The 19972-nt window shown below is 40.2% G+C and overlaps 2 protein-coding genes across 9 annotated transcripts in view; one reads left to right on the top strand and one right to left on the bottom strand.

The window, feature by feature from the left end:
• Window positions 1-12629, top strand: part of SLC5A8 (solute carrier family 5 member 8) — a 28718-nt gene extending 16089 nt beyond the window's left edge. The window contains exons 9-15 of the mRNA XM_064655335.1: window positions 787-899; window positions 2190-2257; window positions 2553-2639; window positions 3665-3858; window positions 5067-5170; window positions 6730-6815; window positions 8322-12629. Of these exons, the coding sequence (XP_064511405.1) occupies window positions 787-899; window positions 2190-2257; window positions 2553-2639; window positions 3665-3858; window positions 5067-5170; window positions 6730-6815; window positions 8322-8453 (784 nt within the window). The 3' untranslated portion in view covers window positions 8454-12629. The remainder of the gene's footprint in view (window positions 1-786; window positions 900-2189; window positions 2258-2552; window positions 2640-3664; window positions 3859-5066; window positions 5171-6729; window positions 6816-8321) is intronic.
• ANO4 (anoctamin 4) overlaps window positions 11957-19972 on the bottom strand; it is a 173907-nt gene continuing 165891 nt past the window's right edge. For all 8 annotated transcript variants that reach the window (XM_064655328.1, XM_064655331.1, XM_064655330.1 and 5 more), the window contains 2 exons: window positions 18384-18489; window positions 11957-15578 (listed from right to left, as the gene is read on the bottom strand). In XM_064655328.1, coding sequence (XP_064511398.1) covers window positions 15387-15578; window positions 18384-18489 — 298 coding nt within the window. In that variant the 3' untranslated portion in view covers window positions 11957-15386. The remainder of the gene's footprint in view (window positions 15579-18383; window positions 18490-19972) is intronic.

Raw genomic sequence — 19972 nt, forward strand, 5'->3', positions numbered from 1 at the left:
AACGATCACTATATATTTTTACTGTAGGAGACAAATTGATAACCCTTCTATTCCATAGTGTGAAGTGTTTTGTTCCGCTTTCCCAACGAGTACCTTTTAGGAAACATTGTCTATCCCAAGGAATTCTTTGAATAGGCAGATAAAAATGAAGAAACTTATGAATGTGACACCAGAATAAACTTTCTTGTTCTGAGTACTTGTAGCTACATAAATAGAGGGAACAGCCAAGATTGTTTTCACAAGCTGAAGAAAAGTTGGTGGCTTGCAAGAACAAGGTACACAGACACAAGATCATCAGTCTGACTTGGTGCCTTAGGAGTGCTGGTTTCTCTGACCCCACAGGGAGCCTACAATAGTTCATCAATTAGGTCCCTAATTTTTAGATGACCATAATTAGGTTATCTGAATCCTCCTCTCAGAGTGAGTTCAAAGTAAGTGGGAATTTTACCTTCATAGATATATACTGTAGATCATTTATGAAGGTATAAAATATACCAGTAGTGTTTACAGCTTAGGTATAAATATTTTCATTGACTTCTCCAGGCCCAGCTCAACTTTTCATCAGAATTATCTTCGTCTTCACCAAGAGTAATTTTTTTAAACAATTTTTGTAAGCTATTAACTGCATTACCTGGAATAATAAGTTATTTTGACCAATACAGCAGTTACATTAGTTTTCTGACACTGTTCTAGACAGTGGCAGTTTCTCTCTGCCAGTAACCCACCTCTTATCTATGATTTCAGCTTCTAAGATAAAAAAAATTATATAAATCTTGCCTTCTGTAGTACGGTGTCCTCCAGCATCAATGCTCTGGCTGCCGTGACTGTTGAAGACCTCATTAAGCCCTACTTCAGATCGCTCTCTGAAAAGAAGTTGTCATGGATTTCCATGGGGATGAGTATGTCTGGAAAACATCTTTTCTGCTTTTGCTTTATGAAGTGAGGGCTTGATTCAGATCTCTCTTATGATAGTGTAAGTCAGGAGTAAATAATTCACAGTAGTGGGACTATGGTGGTGCAACATCTGGGGGAGACGAGATCACCTGCTTAGGTCTTACACAAATGGGGAATAAGTGAGTTTAAGAAAAAGAATCTTGTTAGGTCTTTAAGCAGGAAGACCTTGTGTTCAATATTGATTTGCAACACTACAAACCCAAATGTCTTAGCTATTTTTCTTTCATTTGTCAAAAATGAGAAGCATAGGAAACAGTGTTCTAACAAACCTTTTGAACTGATACGCAACCAACAGCATTGTGTCCCAGAAATATTCCAGAGAATGAAAAACTTCACATCTTCTCTGATATACTCTTAGACTGTCACTGTGTTTAGCTCCTCTGCTTAATGTAGCTCAAAGAAGATCAAAACTAGGCTGAGCAGATGGTTTAAATCTGTGAAGTGCAAGTGCCATGTCTGCTAGTTGTACTGTCTGTGTCCAGCTGCAGGTGTAGCCCAGGAAAGTGTTTGTAGTAAGCATGGAAATACCACAGTTCCAACATGGTGTCACAGGCCATAGCAGTGAGCACAACATACTGATGGTAGGGTAACAAGTATTAAATATTTTCACCTGAGGGAAGTTTCTTAAACATTATTGCAAACAATGCTTATGCCAAAATTGTTGTTTGTCATACCATGAGTTGCCTGACACATCACATTAAACAGTGGGATTAACATACTGCTTATGCAGTGAAACTCATCAGGGACGGAGGTGGAAAAAACAAGTAATCCAGTTTTATGGGTCCTGGGAAGACACTCTATATCCTGGTGACCCAGGATGTTCTTTGTCATGGTGCCAGCTCCCAGTAATCTACCAGCATTTACTTTTTTGCTCCAAAGACTTTAGACTGAGAGGCAAAAATCATGCCCTCAAAATAAGGACAATGACCCAGGAGATTAGCTGAGGAATATAAATAATACGTGTTATTGCCACTATGACTAATCCATATGGCTGCCATTTAGTAACTAATCTTTGGTACTATACAGGAAGAAGATTTTGTCAAGTTTGCATGTTCTCCTCTTAATGTAAGCAGAAAGCTGACCTTTTGGCCAATTCAGGCTCTCTTATTAAAAATCTAGATACTAGCAGGTTTATCTTGTAGATGTCGAGGCCATGCTGGGTTAGACATAAACCTTTCTACTGGTGATTTTCAAACTTTGGCAGATTTGCGCATTGTTTTGCTTTTCCCACACAGGCCTGTTTTACGGTGGAGTCTGTATTGCTATGGCTGCAGTGGCATCTCTCCTGGGAGCCTTGTTGCAGGTAAGTGTCAGACAGCTTTTTCATGCCCATGTTGAATGATCCAGAATGAATTATGTAAGAAAATAATTGCTGGATACCATTATGAGGTTAGTTTTATTCTTCGTTGGGTACTGACCTCAAACCACCCATGGCTCAACCTCTGCTTTAAGCACCCGTGTAACTATACCTGGCAGCTGAGTACACACCAGTTAAAAAAATTCTCATGATTTCTTTCTCAATATCTTCCCTTCTTGTCACTTTGGAGGCTTTATCTTTTGTGCACAGCACCTGATAGCAGACTCCCTTCCTTCCTCAGGCAGCACTCAGCATTTTTGGCATGGTCGGTGGCCCCCTTTTAGGATTGTTTGCCTTGGGAATCCTCTGCTCCTTTGCAAATGGAATTGTAAGTAGAAATTTAAAGACCTGTTTGTCCAAAATTTTTTGACAATTTTGGGCATCTCCTTCATCCTCTTCCACCAATATATTGGGCAGCACAGAGATGTCTTTGGTACTTCCCGTGAGGACATTACACTTTGCTCCCTTTCTTCTTTTTCCTAAGGAAATGATGAATAGGACTGTATAGACTCTTAAATTTCCATCCCATGAAGAGATTTACATGTCCAGAAGGGGGAAAATATTCTGAATAAAAATGGAACTATGACAAGGATTTATTAAAACCATAGTTTTAGAAGCAGGGAACAATGCATCTTGACATGTAGCTGAATAACCAATAGGCTGAGAGAATGCTGGCCTGTCTGAGCAAAAGGGGGTCAGGCTGGAAAAATGAGGCCTAAGGGCTTGCAGCCCAAATTGGGGTATTTTCGGAGTGCTTCAGTATTGTGAAATTATCATTTCCAGAGGAAAACACTATTCCATCAAAAAAAGATTTTACGAACTTTGTTAATATGGTCCATGGGATAGTCTGGCAGGATTGCTATTTAGTAATCCTGAGATGTTACTAATCACTAAGCTTTGTCTCTTTGCAGTTGCAAATTTTATATATATATACACTAAAGTACAAAAAAAAAAATTAATCATAAGGTGTCAGCCAAAAAATCCACCTATGTAGGAGAAAGTTTTCACAAAAACAGGTCAGGTAAGAAAATGGAAAAATTGCTTCTGTGTTTGTTCAAGGAGGGTCTCAGATAAAGCAGGATTTTCCCATATACTATGCAGGCCAAAGTTATCCTTTGATTATAAAGACCTAGAGGCCAAATAAAAAGAGGTATGCTCAGGATCTGTGAAGAAACATTGTATGTCCCAAAAGGGGAATGAAGTAAAGTCCCCAGCTCTTCCCAACTGTATATTTCATTTCTGCCATGGAGCCTACAGTTTAGATTATCTTGACTGTTTCTTACTTGTCTAGTTGTTTCTTTCAAAATCCTTATGCTTTTCATGTAAATCCAAGTTTCATTTTTTATTTTGCAGGGTGCATTTGTGGGTCTTGTCAGTGGCTTCGCTATTTCACTTTGGGTCGGAATTGGATCTCAGATTTATCCTCCACTCCCAGAGAGGACCAAGCCACTATATCTCTCAACTGCAGGCTGTAATATATCTTCAGGAAATATAACATCAACAGAAATTCCATTAACAACAATATTCAGCACACCAACTGCAGAGAGGTATATGAGTTCATCAAGTGCAATCAGCAAATGTGTAATTGTTTTAAAGCAACACAAACATCTGCAGAGCATTTGGGTTACTATAACTACTCCTCTCTGGTTTACCTACCATGCTATTTAAAAGCAGAAGTTTCTTCTGTTTTGTTTTTTTTTTATTTTCCTGTGAAAATGAAGTTTGTCTGAGTTATCACAGAACAGAAGTCAAAATGAATCTTCCTATTAATCTGAAAAGCTTCAATTCAATATTTGAGTCTAAAGGCTTGGATATGCCTTACTGTGAACCACAGTGTTAAACAAAAATAACATTTATAGTTATTAGATTAACTTCCACAGACTGTCACATAAATTAAAGGAGTAGGCATTTAAAGGGCAATTTACCAGTTTAACAGCTCTACCTACAGCAACTTGTCTATGCAGAATAGTTCTATTCAGGAAGTTCAGAAGTTGTAATCCATACAAAGGACACAACACAAGGAATTTCCTCCATTATTCAATTACCATATGTCTTATTCTGGACAATCACAATTAAATTAAACAGTTATGAATGGCAATATAGGGAACAGCAGGAACAGAAAGAAACTGAACAAAGACATTTGTAGGGTTTCCAAATCCTTACCCCTTAGAGCATTGCACAGTCAAGAGGTACCCTGATACACACATGGGTGCCCAGCATCCAGTTTCATATACTACACCTCTTGCATGAGACCTCCAGCATTGCTCCTGACTGCAGGGAAGCAGCTGTTGTGACAGAGCACATAGTCAGGGAGAACAAAATAAGGTGTAGACAGTTGCTCTATTGTTTCTGGCTGTTTAGGGCTGTACAGGGTTGATTTCCTCGTGTGGTTTTTTTTCTGTGTCCCTTCCTTTAAATAACCTCACCCTTCAGAAAGAAACAATCCCTTAATCTGGATAACTGGAGTGTTCAACTGTGCCCTTGGTTCATAACAAAGACAGGACTGTCCTGTTTCACCTGCTCTGTCTCATGCGTTGCCTCACTGTACTGACCAGCCTCCTTTCTTGCGAAGGAACTTGTCCTATGAATTTTGAAACAAATTTGCAATGCACATATTATTGTATGGAGGTAGTTCAAGATTACCAGGCTGTTTGGTTCAGAAGAAACTCTGTATTTATAGACTGTCTGGAAACAGACATTTTCAAAGTGCTTGGAACAGGAAAGAAAGATTAACACTTTTTCTGCTCTATTTCAGGCCTGCCCTGGCAGACAACTGGTATTCCTTGTCTTACCTCTACTTCAGCACACTTGGGACACTTATCACAGTACTTGTGGGAATAATTATCAGCCTCCTAACAGGTACTAGTTCCAAAGCTGTGACTGAATGTGTCTTAGATCTCTGTCAAACTAAGACGACCAGAGAGCTGTCATTGCCACAGGAAGTGCTGTTGACCTATTGCAAGCACTGTGTTACCATCCTAAATGTAATTTCCTTCCCTCAGCCCTTCTGCATCCCATTCTTGGTCTCTGCTTACAACAAAAGTTACTTCAAGTTTCTGAGGAGAAACAAGTTTTAGCATATTTGTAAACCTGAGGGGAAAAAAAAAAGTGTAAGACATCTGTCTTTCCTGTTTTATTAGATGCCAGCAGAGGCTGGAGGTTTAAGGGTTGTCCCTGAACATCAACAACTCCAAGCAAGGACAATACACCCATGCTTCTAGAGGACAAAAGCACTTTTACTTTCAGTGAGTTCAGAGCACTCAAGGGTTATTGCCTGCACCTATATAGTGCATGCTTTTCACCACATTCCCCGAGAATGTGCCTAAGAGCTGCATGGCTATGTTAGCTTCTTTCTGTTTCCCCGTCCTTTTGCGCAAGGGAAAAAGCAGCACCCCATGGGTAAGAGTGAGGACTTCAGCTCCAGCCTGTGGCCTCACTACTTTTGCATCCAGGTGAGATGCAACATGCACTTGTCATCCACCTCACGCATGGCAGAAATATCAAAAAAGCAGCTGCTTTCACAGCTTTACCCAGTATCCCCAGCCGGATTCCTATGACAGCCCTAAACTTCAAGGCTGTCAGATTTCTAACTTTTGGTCTGATCCACAGCTATGAAACTCCAAACTCAGCAAATAAACTCACTTCCATTAGCTTCCCTCTGCCTTGCAACTAATAAGTACAAGCTACACTTTTACCCTTTTCCTTTTAAGTTTTTATAAGATTTGCTCCCCACTTTCTTCCAATCTCATGCTCTTCCCATTGCTATAGTGATGCTTGTAGCCAAATTTTGCTTTTTACCAGCTTGGGATCAGGTTACTTACAGGCCATGAAATAAAGCCTGAAAACCAGACAACTCAGTAAATCCAGCTGAGGAATACTGAGCCTAAGAAACAGAAACACAAAAGAACTTACCCAACCACAATGTCACCCTACTTCTTGTGGAGCAAGATCCCATTTAAGCCTCAGGTGGCAAGCAGAGCTAATTCCCAACACTTACATCTCCTTTATTTTCCTCACAAGGATAAATAAACTTCCATGCCTTAAAAATGCCCAAACATTCCGCTAACCTTCATCCCCCCACATTACGGCTGCCCTTAAATAATTCACTATAAAAATTGCTGGTGAGTTTGGAGACAGGAGTCTTGCTGACAAGGAGCTGAGAACTGGGGCTCAGGGCCCAGGGCAGCACAGCTCCTGGACTGGCAGGATAATCCCAGACATAATCATATGTGATTCATTCTTTTCTGATCATTGGCAGATTCTATGTTTTTTTCCAAAATAGGAAATCTGAGGAGGACCTAGGACGCTGGGAAATGGCTAAGGCATTTCAAATAGACCTTGAGGGGTCATTTTATATATTGGGAGGTGCAGGATATATATCTTTGTAAAGAAATTACTGAAACCTGTCTGTTTTGCAGGAGGACTAAAGCAGAACACGGATCGTAAATTCCTGCTGACCAAGGAAGATTTCCTGTCCAACTTCTCCCGATCTAAATCAGACACAGTAAGTGTAATTGTGCATCTTTGATTTAAATCAATCTTTCCTTCCGTGGACAAAGCCGAACAGTCTTCATCTTGCTTTTTTCCCACCAGGATGAATAGCACCTGATGCTGCCTGATATGACTGTCTGCTTTAAGGCAGTATCAGAGCACAGGGTTGATAGGAGTAAGACAACTCCCATAGGCAAGGAGGCTATGTTTTGCCACAGCTTGACTTCAGTCAGCAACAGAGCATCAACTGAGAAAAGGGACAGTTGTTCTCTGTGTTTCTGCTAAAATACTCCCTAACTAGCCTCTTGGAAGATGCCTCAAGGCACACTTTGGATTCATCAAAGCTTCCTTTGTTTGTAGACGTATGTTCTCTAAAGTCTGGATTTTTTTGTGACTTTGGCTACTGTTTGAGAGAAAACATTTCTAGTCAGTGTATCTGTTTCCTACCTCCCTCCCCAAGATAAAAGAAAAGGGGAGGCATTATTGGGTAATAACATCTCTTAGAAGGGACAATACAGGAGAATTTTTTTTTTGTAAATAAACTACAGATCAGTTTTCAATCAATATCATCAGCTGAACATTCAAGCTCAGCTTTGTTCAGTGCTTTTCAGGTGCTGCACTATAGGCAGTGATTGTATCTTTGAGGTGGTCCAGCTTACAAACTGTTTTTCCTCTATACTGACAACTCCTTTTAGTATGATCCTATGTATTTCAATTTTGGGATAAGAAAACCAGAACACCAGTGAAAGAAAGGGATTTTTTACCATGCTATTGTAATGCTGTTTGCCCATGTCACTACTGGAGGCCAGCTGTTGAGTTACTGTTATTCACTGTCTTTAATGGACCAACATCTGTTTCCACTATCTGGGAATTTAATTCTGGAAGTCTTTTGCAAAAAAAACCAATCCACCACCCACATGGAAGCTAATGTCCACAGCCATACTTATTTTATGGTTGGAGTTAGAAATAAGTATGTCTTTTATATGGCTAAGAGCTGGATAACAAGTGGTTTGGCATCACAAATAATGCAGAAAGTTGTTGAGGTAAAAAAGACAGGGTGAACTGAGCAACTTTCTGCACATGAAGAGCTCAACATCCATTATGTTTAACAGAAATGGAACATCAAAGCAATGATGCATGTTAATCTGCTCTTCCTGTCAAAAATGGGGCAAGGATGAAGGGTTGGGAGTAAAGAGCTCAAAGACCTGGTATCATTAGACACGAAAACAGCAATTAGAACTTTGGACTCCCAAAGCCACTTCAGCCAATTTGCAGGACAAGAACATTTTATGTGACAAGAGCATTTTACACAACTAGTACCTTATGCAATAAGAAACTTTCCATGCCCCTGAAAAATACCATCTACTGCAATGAGTAAGTGTTTGTGCTCTGTCAGCAGCCAACATGTGTTTTCCTGCAAGGCACCCTGTATGTCAGGACTGACTGCTGGCATGCAGGTCAAAGAGAGGAAGACTGTTCCTTCTGCTTCACAGCACAGCTTTTGTCTTTTGTTTTTTAGCCAGAGAATGTGGAAGTTTTGAACTGTAAACCATTTACCATGGCAGACGAAGGAACTGATAATCCTGCTTTCAGCCACATTGAAATGGATGTTGCAAGTGATAAGAACAAAGTCAATGGTCTTCATATGTGACACAAGGCAACGTCAGCCCACGAAGACAGTTTTCCTCATGCAAAGCACTGTTGACATTCCTGTTCTGGGTCGGTTACCAGCTCTGCTTGGGTCATGGGCAGGCGTCTGCAGAGCTTTGTGGCACCGTTGCCCTTGTATGACCTTGACATTAGTCAAGAAAGGAATCAGGTCTTTCTTGTATTTCCTCACTCTCTCACTCTGGATCTTGGTGACAGGGTTTAAGGCAATGTTTCTATGTGAAATATTTGCCAGATATTCTTGAGCCTCCTGGAAAATACCTGCTTTCGATCTCATTTCACCCTCAGAGTAAATTTTTTATTTGGGAAGAGTACTATTCCCCCAGACATGGCTGTTTTTCTGGTTTGTGTTTTTCTTTTGTCTTTTAAGGCATTGAAAGTATTAAGAGATTAGGGTTGCGGGACTATCAGATTGCAGGAAACAAGTGTTCTTTTTTTTTGGTACGGGAGCTGTATTTAATGCCATCTGGTTACTTTGTAGAAGTGATCCTGAGAGTGTATTTATTTTGCTGGTTTCATCATCTGTTTGTTTTTATTAAGCCACTTGTTCCTTGGTTACCTGTATCTCCTCCTCTGTGCTCTCTGCTGGAAGATACAGTAGTGACTTTGTTGGTGGGTAGAGGCAAGAGTCAGTACTGTCGTCCCCTTCACAGTCCATCTTCCTCTTCTGCCCTGTCTTGCCCTTACAGAGCTTGTGCTTATGAAGGAAATGAGCTATTGGGATTTTTATTCAATACCATAGAGCAGAACCACTGTATTCTTCTACTTCATGCCCAACATGCCAGCCTAGGATTGCTCCTGCTCTGGACTGGGCATAGTGTGGCAGAGATGTTAATAAAGAAGAGGGCTCTTTTGGCTGTACTGGACAAGAGGGAAGGCTGCATCTGCAGTTGCCACTGCTGTTATCTCCAGAGCTGTGAGCTGAAACTTCACGTACTCATTTGTATTCAGGCAGTCCTTGTATCTCTGGGGATTCACATTCAAGGTTGGTTCAGGCAAGAGCACACTGTGTGTTTTGGCAGGCAGGCAAAGCCACCTGCACAGTTCCGCAGGACAGGGAAGGGATCACAGAGGATGTCATTTGGTGAAGGCTTCTCCAGGGCTGCAGGCCATGGAATGGCTTGTCATCTGGTTGGACTGCCAAGAGAAGCTGAACAGCTTCTGTGCACAGACCCTGCACTGTGCTGGTGTTTTGGGAGGGTGAAAGCCCCCACTACTTCCTTCCCCTGCACACTCTTTGGTACAGCAGGGAATAGATTCTGAGCCACTGTGTTGGTTTTGTACTTCAGACTTTTACTATGGGTGCACAAGAATGTTTATAACTTCTCTACATCAACAGAATCAAGTTGGAAAATAAAAGCCATTGTGGGAAAGTTGAGCTGTGAAGCCTAGAGAGCAGTCATGCTTGAGAATCAAGTGAAAAACTGATGGCATGTCTTAAATGCTTTCTAAAAGTTATGCTGCATTTGTGCCAAGTACTGAACTGCTGTAACTTGGAATATGATGCAGTGCTAGCTTATCTACCTTGACTGGGGCCCTTTAGCATCTAAATCAATTTTTTTCTGTGCCCCTGTGACAGAGGGCATTTTATGATCTACTGCGTAAGATGAACTGTCAGCATCAGAAAATATGAGGATGAAAAAATGGGCTCCAAGGACCAGACCTCTACTAGAGGAGAACAGGGCACTGTGTGGATGTCACCAAGGACATGACTCCCTTGGCTAACCCAGCACAAAACTATGAGACTGGGGCAGGTTTCCCCTTTGCCTCCTGAAGCACTGGTTTGCATGATCTAATCCAGAGTTTAGGACCCTTGTCTCACATTCCTCTGCTGCAGCTCTGTGTTCAGGTCATTGCCTAAAGCTGCTGTGTGGAAGGGGTATGAGTGAAGAGATAGATCTCATGAGTTATGTCTTGTGTCCCTATATCTAGGATTTGAGACAAACAATAACTTCCTGAATAAAGTCTCCTGAGATTCGGGACAGGAATCTCTCTGTTCTGAGACTATCCTAGTCACTCTGAGACAATTAGCCCATTGACTGAATGAGCTGGATATGCTTCTAGAGTCTCAAAAGACAACTGCCTTGTCTTGTTCAGCCTTGTACCTTGTCTTCATGACAGAGAAATAGATATGGCATTCTGTGGTATGGAATAGTTCTTGAGCCTTGGAATATAATTTTTATTTACCAGGTACTTTCAGCCCACAGATCTGAAAAAGGGTAAGTACTGGTATCTCCATGCTGTTGCAGAGTGCTGAAGTGGACCAGTGTGCCTCTGTGTACCTATGCTTTGTGAGAGAGTAAGCTGTGAACAGAGAACAGAAGCCTGCAGCAAGCACTTGACCTGTGTGCCTGCTGGTATGGCTACAGCCTTCCCAACACAGATGCTGAATTCCCATCTGAATATGCTTCTCCTGAGGCTGACTGGTCACTCCCGTGTTAAACAGCATCAGCATGTCCTTTCTGCACCACTCTGTGCTGAGATCACTGTGCTGTAGTTGATGCTGCCTTAAGCTATCTTAGATCATCTGTAACTTCTACCGGTTTTGTTCATGAAGACTAATCTTCCTGGTTATCACAGTTAAAAAATGTAGCGACATAGAGTTTTCTTCTCAGTGTTTCCATACTTGTTTAAAAGTTCCCATACTTGTTTATAAAAGAGAAAACACATAAATTACCATCTTACCTCCCCTTTGTTGCTTGAAGTCACTATTTGAGCACTGAGCAGTCATTTAACTCTAATTTTGGTATTAAGTGAAAGTTTGGGCTAGGTAATATCTATCGGTCCACAATCATAACATAAAGATAAGTTTTCACTGGGAAGAATATCTTGCTGTAAGTGGTTTAGAGACAAACATCCTTAAGCTTTGCAGATGACCTCTGCAACTACCCTGTTTCTTGCTAACTAATCTCCCATGACCGCTGCAGAGCTACAAAGTGACTCTGCTTTAATTTTTTTCTATCTGCTTCTTGTTTTAATCGGCATCATTAATTAAAACAATTCATTAATTTTGAATAGTATTTTCTCTGGGATCATATACTGTCCTCTGCTAGCTGGACTCTGAGCCAGGGCCTTCCTTGTCTGTGTAAAAGAAGCAAGATAATTTTTGAAGTCTCCATTCCACTCCTGCACCCCAATCTTTCATCTCTTCCAGCTAAAAGCTTACCTGACAAAGATATGTGGGTTGCTCAAAACTAATTAATTCTGTGGGAGCAGTCTACACTGTCCAAATTACACGCAGCATCTGGCAGACCCACGAGACAAAACAAGGAGGAACATGTTTAAGTAGAAATATTAAAAAAAAACCCAACAACCCTAACAGGAACAATATTTGACTATGTGAATAGACAACAGATCCACTGAGAGAAAGCACTGGTAGGTTTTGGCTCTTTTAGGGTTGCATTGATATTTGCTTCTACCTGACTGGTCTGTTTGCTTGCTGAACAAATAAGGTAGATAGAAAAGGAAGTAAAGAATGCCAACCAGTAAATTTTCATATGCATAATTTATTTTAAAGTTTATTATATCACATTATACAAGCATTAAACATGGCTTTATGTTGATGATTTTTTTTAAGTGTGAAAACTTGACATTCTTCTCTATAGAATTTTTCTATTTACAAATAAACAATCTCTCTATATACTTCATATATATATTATATATATGGTAAATAATGTAACTCCCCTCAGAAAGATTTAAAATAAAAAAAACCTGATTTGTAAACATGGTTTCTGTCATAGTATTTGGTGGCTTGAATGCAGATGATGTTCTGTACCTAGATTTTTCTTTTGTCAAAGTATCCAGGTTTTTCATTTACACTTTTTATTCTGAGATCTGTAAAATCAGCATGGGACAGAATGCAAAAAATATAGCAAACAGGCTGAAAAACAGTCCCAATATACAATTTTTTCCTTAGTTTTAAAAACTGGTGTGTGACTGCTCATGAAGTACATGCTGCTGTCAAGAGTGGTCTGTGGAGATCAATCCTACACTGATTGCAAGATGATTTCACAGTAAATCCTCTAATGTGTGTGCTGTCCTGCTTGCTATGTAACATGTCTGTGGCATGCAATGAGGTTGCATTTTTTTCTCATTCCCATGAAGGTAGTGCTCTTGTGGAGCTGGAATAAGTAAACAACATAGAGGATGGTCACCTGGAGGTTTAAGCAAAACCTATCATCAGATCAGGAAGGGAATGGCATAAATTAGTTATCTAGAGACCATTAAAATTCCATTTATTATTATTATCGACCTATTATTTTTGTTTTCTTAATAAATAAAGAGGGCATCTTTCCTGAGTGTTCTGCTATATAGTTCTGAAGGACTCCAGGGAAATCTATTCAGCACACCAGCAGCAGAGAAACCTCGATGGGTTGACTGGTCAACCTAAAGTGACAGAAATGTACTCAGGGTCTGCCAGGGAGGTCAGAGCCCCTTGCAGCATCATCCTAGTGTAAGCTTGGCAAGCAGCCAACCTATGATCTCATTTAGAGCAGAGTGGGACACAACTTCTAGCAATGTATTGTCAGGAAAATTCATCATAATGTAGCTATGTTGAAAACTACTTTCAAAAGCAATTAATATCCATTGTGTTTCTGCTGCACTTTATTTGTTTCAGCACATTTTATTGAAGTGGTTCCTCTGGAGTGAAAGTCAGTTTATATTCTACTGGGTTTCAGTTGAGATCTTGGAAGTTACTAAGTTAACAAAGCTGTATCTTACTGCGGGAGATTGCAAAGGTTCACACTCATATGGGTGACCACAATTTTATGCATGACTCGTCTTACTTTACTACTTAGCAAACAGTTTCTAAGCTCTTGTCATCTGTTGGTTTAGGTATAAAACAGAGGGTAAGCAAACCCAATTGTTCATGTGAATTTGGTCTGAATATGACTTTGCACAGCGATCCTGCCCAAAAGTCCCCAGACTGCCAGTGCAGTACAAAACTGTCGATGGTGGATGGCAAATACTAACACATCTGGCATGTGTGTATTGGAGATCAACACTGCCTAATCCCTACACCCTATCTACAGAGACAGAAAAAATCCTACTTCACCACTGTCCACGCGGGATGTGTCCGCAGCTGCTGTAAGCTGAAGCAAAGATGAACAAGTTCACTTCCCCATTAGTCAGGAATACACCCTACAACCACTAGCTGTGCTCCCCACTCCATTTGGCACTGAGTCAACACAGAACGCACTAATCCTGAAGTTCTTTCAGTGCTTATGCTGCCTCATGGGACTTTCAGGCTTGGCCCAGGAGCAGCTGATAAAAGGGAGTTGCTATGTCATTTATCTGCTTCATGTAGGAAGGTGGTTCACTACTGGAGGAGGTTTCTTGCTACAAGGAAGAAAAGTGTAGGCAGGCAGTGGCTACAGAGAGGAGGGTACACATATTTTCTTCCAACTCTCTCCTTCCTGAAGTCATATTACCTTTCATTAAAGCTTTCCCCCTTCATGGAAATAGCACAATTCTCCCTTACAGTGGAAAGAAGACAATAGATCTAATTTGGTGATATGGTTCTTGGTGCAAGTTGTCTTGTGAAGCTTGAGGTATCCATCCATAGGGTCTTGCATTGTGTGGTCTGTCCAGAAGGGCAAATTCTAGTCCTTCTATCAAATTATTTCCAGAATAACTTGTAGAAACAACTGATGGAAGAGTTTTTGATTCATATTGCTCCATACAACACTTATGGAGTCTTCAGAGCTACAACTCCACAATTTTGGGTTAGTGGTCTGGGAAATTTTTAATTTCTTAATGCTAGAGAATTTCCTAAAGGATATAGACAGTAGCCTATTTTGCACAAGTTTAATTTGCAGCCTGTGTAGAATTGCTCTGCATAAAGGATTTCAAGCTATTTCATACTACAGTCTGTTGTTTTATTTTTTTCCCCTCCACCCCTTTATAGATAATGGAAGGATGAATGAAGAAAGTGTTACAAGTGTAGATATTTAGGATGATTGTGTTCTTTTGTTCTGATGACTTTGTTCATTTGTCTGTTTTTGTTTGTTTTACTTATGCAAATAGGTCTTTAAGACAGTCTGACTTCTAGATAAATACATCCTAATTCTTGACTAGAGCTCAGTGTGATCTTACAATACAAATACATGGACAGTTTTGGGCAAGATGCCCTAACCTGATTTGATTCCTTCAGACACGAGACAGTCCTATAGCTGAAAAGGCACTGTTCAAATATTTAAAATATATTACCAACTTCGCACAGTATCATTTCCAAACAAATGACCCTACAGTTAAATACCTCTGGCCACATTTAGATGCTTGGCTATCTGTCAGCACTTCTGCATGCCTACATTTTTCAGCATTGTTAGACCAGTTGATCAGACTCATGATCATGCATCTCTTCCTAAATATTGTTGAGCAATGGAAATGGTCCACATGTGTGACCATAACTGGTGGCAAATGCAAACTAGCACAGTCCAGTCCACTGTGGAAGAGAGCAACACTGCCATGCACGTGCTGCAGGTGGTGGCCATACACACGGACAAGTACTGCCATGTTGCCAAGGCGCAGTCACTGATTATGAAGTAGCAACCTCATGAGAATGAGCCGTAAGATCACCAAGTTCTCTAAAGCACTGTAAGATATATAACTGCTTTGAAGTTTAGGGCCTCGAATTTAAGTCAGGGCCTGGGAGCTTCCTGGAAAGAGTGCAGAGACGTAGCATTGGGCTGATGTGCTTACATTCACATCAGCTCTGGAGAAGACTAAGCCTTGCAAAGATTTCTAATTTCAAAAGGCTTATGACAATATCCACCCTATTAAATAGGGGCCCACATGTGTTAAGTGCACACAACATTACTGACTATTCCTTTCAGTGCACTCTCCACAGCAGAAAACCAGGAATTCTTTATAAACGGAGTTCTTATCTTCTTTTAAGCACTTTCTTCCTCACCCGTCATGGCCACTCGTTGTGATAAGATTTTCCGTTCTTTTTTCTTTCCTTCCGCTCTTTCTGCAGACGTTCTAGTTCAGCTTCATACATCATTTCCTGAATAAGGTACTTTTCTCTCCTCATCCGATCTCTCAGATCTTTTGGAAGATCTGGGATTAAGTAGGAGATCAGGTGCTTTATGCAAAAGACAAGGTGCTGTGAAAACAAAAAAAGGAATGAAAAATCGAAAATCTTACGAAGGAAACAAGTACTTTTCATGTCTTCTGAAAGCCCTCTCTTTCCAATTTACAGAAAGATACTGTGTTAAAACTAAACCCATTACTGATTTTGAATAAAACAAACCATGAGGGTTTTTTCCCCCACAAAAACTCCAACCAAAATCAGCTGGGTATGGATGACAGCAAAGGTTATGAGCAGCTGAGTTCAAATAAGGCCTAAAAACTATTCTACAACCTGTGTGTTTAAACCCCTGAGGTCGTGATTTCCTGTAAGGTTGTTTGGACAGGGCCTGGTATTAGTATTGTTCTGCAGGAAGAGGAGGCTCAAATGATGTAACACCTTCCTGTTGCCATAAAACACTTGCATCAGTATTGAAACTAATGAATTATCTATGCAAAACAAAAACAGAACATTTTTTCTTGTACTGTGTCTCTTATCCAAAGACATATTCCCATTTACTAAATACCACAAATAAACACAAGGTAACTGATTGTTTGTCCCTCGTAATTTAGGCATGCCACAGCAAAGCTTGAGTTTGATGAGGGAGGATTGCTGGAGTGTCCTTTTTTTGTTTGATCAAAGATGCTGCTTGGAGATTTACTCACTTCACTTGAGAGGAGGAGCAGAGAAACAGAAAAATCCTCCATCTCAGAAAGGACACACATTCTAGATTGGAGAAATAAAGGTATTTCTTCTTCTCCAAGCAGAACCCTTCCTTTGAAAGCCACTGAAAAGAGAATGTAAAATGTTTTCCCATGTATTCTTCCCTCATGAGAAATAAACTCACAACGGTCTAATTGTTGGGGGGGTTTGACAAACCTATAAAGAGAAAAAAACCTTCTTCTGTCAGTTTAGCCTGGACAGATAATTCCTTTTGCAGTGATAGGAAATACTTTTGTTTGTTTTTGAAGAAGGTCAAGATAACCAAAATAACCACCCCCACAGTGCCAAACAGGGGGCTGAGCCTAGGCAGCTATTTAATTTACAGAAAAAACCTACCTTGAATCACTTATCTTTCAGCGGAACCTTTTATTGTAAGCACTGTAGCAATCACAAGACACTAATTAGTGTTTTCTGCAAAGACAGTATTAGTTTCTGCTGCTATTACCTTTTTGATTTCATAGATACAGTTAAGGAAATAGTTTGCAGTGCCAATAGAGTGACTCATGTTGAGAGAGGCAGATATGAGCCAGCCTACAGCTTTGGGTGGGACAAAGCAAAGTCAAATCTGTTGTGCACGTATTGGGCAGAAACAAAAAGTTATTCCGCAGTAGGTTGCAAATTTGACTGGGCACCAGTACTTGAGCAAGGCTGATTTTTCTTGCCTCACTTATCTTTGGTCTTATGCTGTCCTGCCTTTATCTCAAGTGTGCATCAAGAAGCCAGGCTCTCTTCAATCTTAAAAATGCTTAGGCTGACCTGCCAAGACCATTCTTTTAGTCCTTTTTACAGATGGATGCCGTGGCTTTCAGTACTGACAACTCAAGAAACTAGAAGAGATTAAGCCCAGCATGCCTCTATCATACCTTTATTTCTTTCTTTCCCTTAATATTTCCCTGAGAGTGGAACAGATGATGGCAAAGATGATCTCCTTAAGACCAACTTCTAATGAATTACCCAGTGTAAAGGAAGAAGAGAGGCCAACTTATAGTGTCCTATTCCTTCACTTGGGAAGGGCTGAAAGTCACAGTCATGGAGAATTTGCCACAGTCCCTGGGCTTCTGCTGAGCCACCAAGACACCTCTCTTCAAGAAATAATCTAGAAATGTTTCTCAACACATATACTTCTGTTGTGTTATCCAAAGAGGTGCTTTGTAAGCTCAGCTCAGAGTGAATTTACACAGTACTGTGAGTCAGAAATGCAGTATGTGCTCATGAATGTTATGCCATATGCCAGTTTGGTGATTACAGCTTCCATACCTGTATTGAATGCCCCATTGCTGTGATATCAGAGCAGAGGATCAAGTAAAAAATTTTTTTAAATAAATTTTTTTCCCCCGTTTGGCTTCTTCACAGTGTAAAAGCCATTTCAAACTGCTTGCGCTGAAGAGACATTGATCCCTTGGATTCTAGCAGAGATATTCAGGCACTTGAAATTCAGGCCTTAAGAGCTGCATTTTGTTTTGCAAATTATCTTGTCCTATTTATCTACCCTCCTGGCTCTCTTTTTCAAAATCAGCCTGGGAATACCAGTCATGTGAAACTGGTATTATCTTCTCTGGTTTGTCTTAAACATTTACGAGATACTGATGGTAAATACTAATATTATGAATATAGCAAAGCTATTGAATCCTTCTCATTGTCATAATCTATGTGATGTCCATCATTCTGGAGAAATTAAGAGCATTAAAAAAAAGAGAGAAAAAAAGCTAGATGTGTAAATACTGTAACTGAAACTATCTTTGTTTTTCAGTTGTTCAGATTTAATTTTTTCTTCTCATGTTCCTTCACCCCTTCCTCACAGACCAGTCAACGTATGGCTTCCCAGCATAGACAGGTTATGAGTGCCAGACCTCAAAAAGTAAATAAAAGCTTCATTTATTTCCCCCTCTTTGCAAGTCACTGCTACAGTTTTCAGTGTTACATTACCTTTTTTATTAGAACCTAAATACCTGTGAATGTTCAGAAAACAAATCTGAGAATACAAAGTACAATATAAGTAGCAGAAACTAAGACAAACAAATCAACAGCTGCCATCGTAGATCTGCCCAATGGAAAAGCTTCAAAGGGAAATTAGTTTCATTCTGTTGCTTTTGTTTTGCCACCTGAATGGTCACTGACCTCAAATACAATAATGAAAGCCAACCGTGCTGCTAAGACGTGCCAGAACTGCAGGGTGTAACCATAGGGCACAGGGGAATGAGGAGGGTCTCGGTAGTCTCTGTACCTGAAAGAGAACCATAGTATGGTAGTTAGCAAGCTCCTGCACTGCTGCCTGGGAGGAAGGCAAAATCAAAGCGCAGCATCTCTTCATCATTGCATTTTCTGCACCAAAAATGACCTCAGCTCAGCTTGTGCAAGTTACTACAATACTGCTTGCTTTTAAGGCAGGGCCTGTGCTAGTGTTTTATTTCAGATCAGGTGCACGCTTTTAAAGCAAGTGTCCTGATCACCTCCCCTTGCCACGCTTTGCTTCACCCAAATGGGTTTACTTTCAGCTGAAACCTAACAGTAAGAGGCACCCAGGAGTGTTCCAGCTGCTAATGGAAATTCGGTACAAAGGACCAAACCAGCGCCTGTATGAAGCAAAACTGCTGAAGCAAATACAGAGGATGATGGGTGCTCAGCACTAGTAGTTTGGCCCTATAGCATCTCCCTTGGCAGCACAACATGTGCCTTTCAGGCATCTCCTCAGAACGTGGAGAAGGGAGGGATGCTCTGCTGTTTTGAGGGACACTTTGTTCCCACTACAAGGCCATTTTAAAAACACAAATGTCCCCAGTTTTGCCAGCTTGATAGTGCTCCCAAAATCCATATAAAACTGCCTCATCGGCTCCAGCTGGCCCTTGGTCAATTAGTTGGCCATCCCTGGTGTAAAGTTTGACTCATCCTGACTTCAGTGGAGCCAGGACTGCATCTCTTGGTATATCAACAGGGCAAGGACTGTGTAAGAAAAGGACCTAGTGTCTTGTCTCACAGAATGTTTCTTGGAAGACTTTAGGTCTCCTTAATGTAACTGTAGATATCTGTAGGGGAAGTTGAATCCAGGAAGACTCCAAAATTATATTTACAAATCATGAATCTGTTTAAGTCACATATTCTGGAGTCCATTTTTACTAACAGCTTGTTAATTCTAAAATACAATTGCAGAGGGTTAATTTAAAAGTAATGTAAAAGTTTTTTCCTCCTTAATCTATTTCCTAGAAGGGACAGAGAACCCGTTGTAAAAAATATTGAAAATACCACAGTAAGTAATAAAATCATTTAAGGTTAATCACTAAGCTAGTTTTAAGAAACTAAAAAACAGGAAATGAATAAAAGAAATAAACAGTTACTGAATCTCTATGATAATCTGTATTTCTCCATGAAGTTTCACCTTCTTAGATTGCAGAGGGTGCTGTACAAACTGAAATAAACTGTCTTGATATCTTAGTCAGCATCAAACTTCTCATAAATTGCAGTATCTCTAGTGCAAGTTCTTAAAACTGAGACGATCTTTCCTTATGCAAGCAGCACTCTAACTTCACAGTTTTGGAAGTTTTACAATATCCTAAGCATCTGTCTTGAAGTGCAATTAAAATGACTGATGTTTTAGCAGAATTCAGGTAGGTTAAGTAGCTGATAAACTCATCTAAGGAAAGATATTAATTTGCTTTCAGGGATAGATATACATAACAATTCAGTGTCTCCCAAATGAACAGATTTATCTT

Source organism: Pseudopipra pipra, chromosome 5 (assembly GCF_036250125.1).
Source record: "Pseudopipra pipra isolate bDixPip1 chromosome 5, bDixPip1.hap1, whole genome shotgun sequence".
Classification (NCBI taxonomy): domain Eukaryota; kingdom Metazoa; phylum Chordata; class Aves; order Passeriformes; family Pipridae; genus Pseudopipra; species Pseudopipra pipra.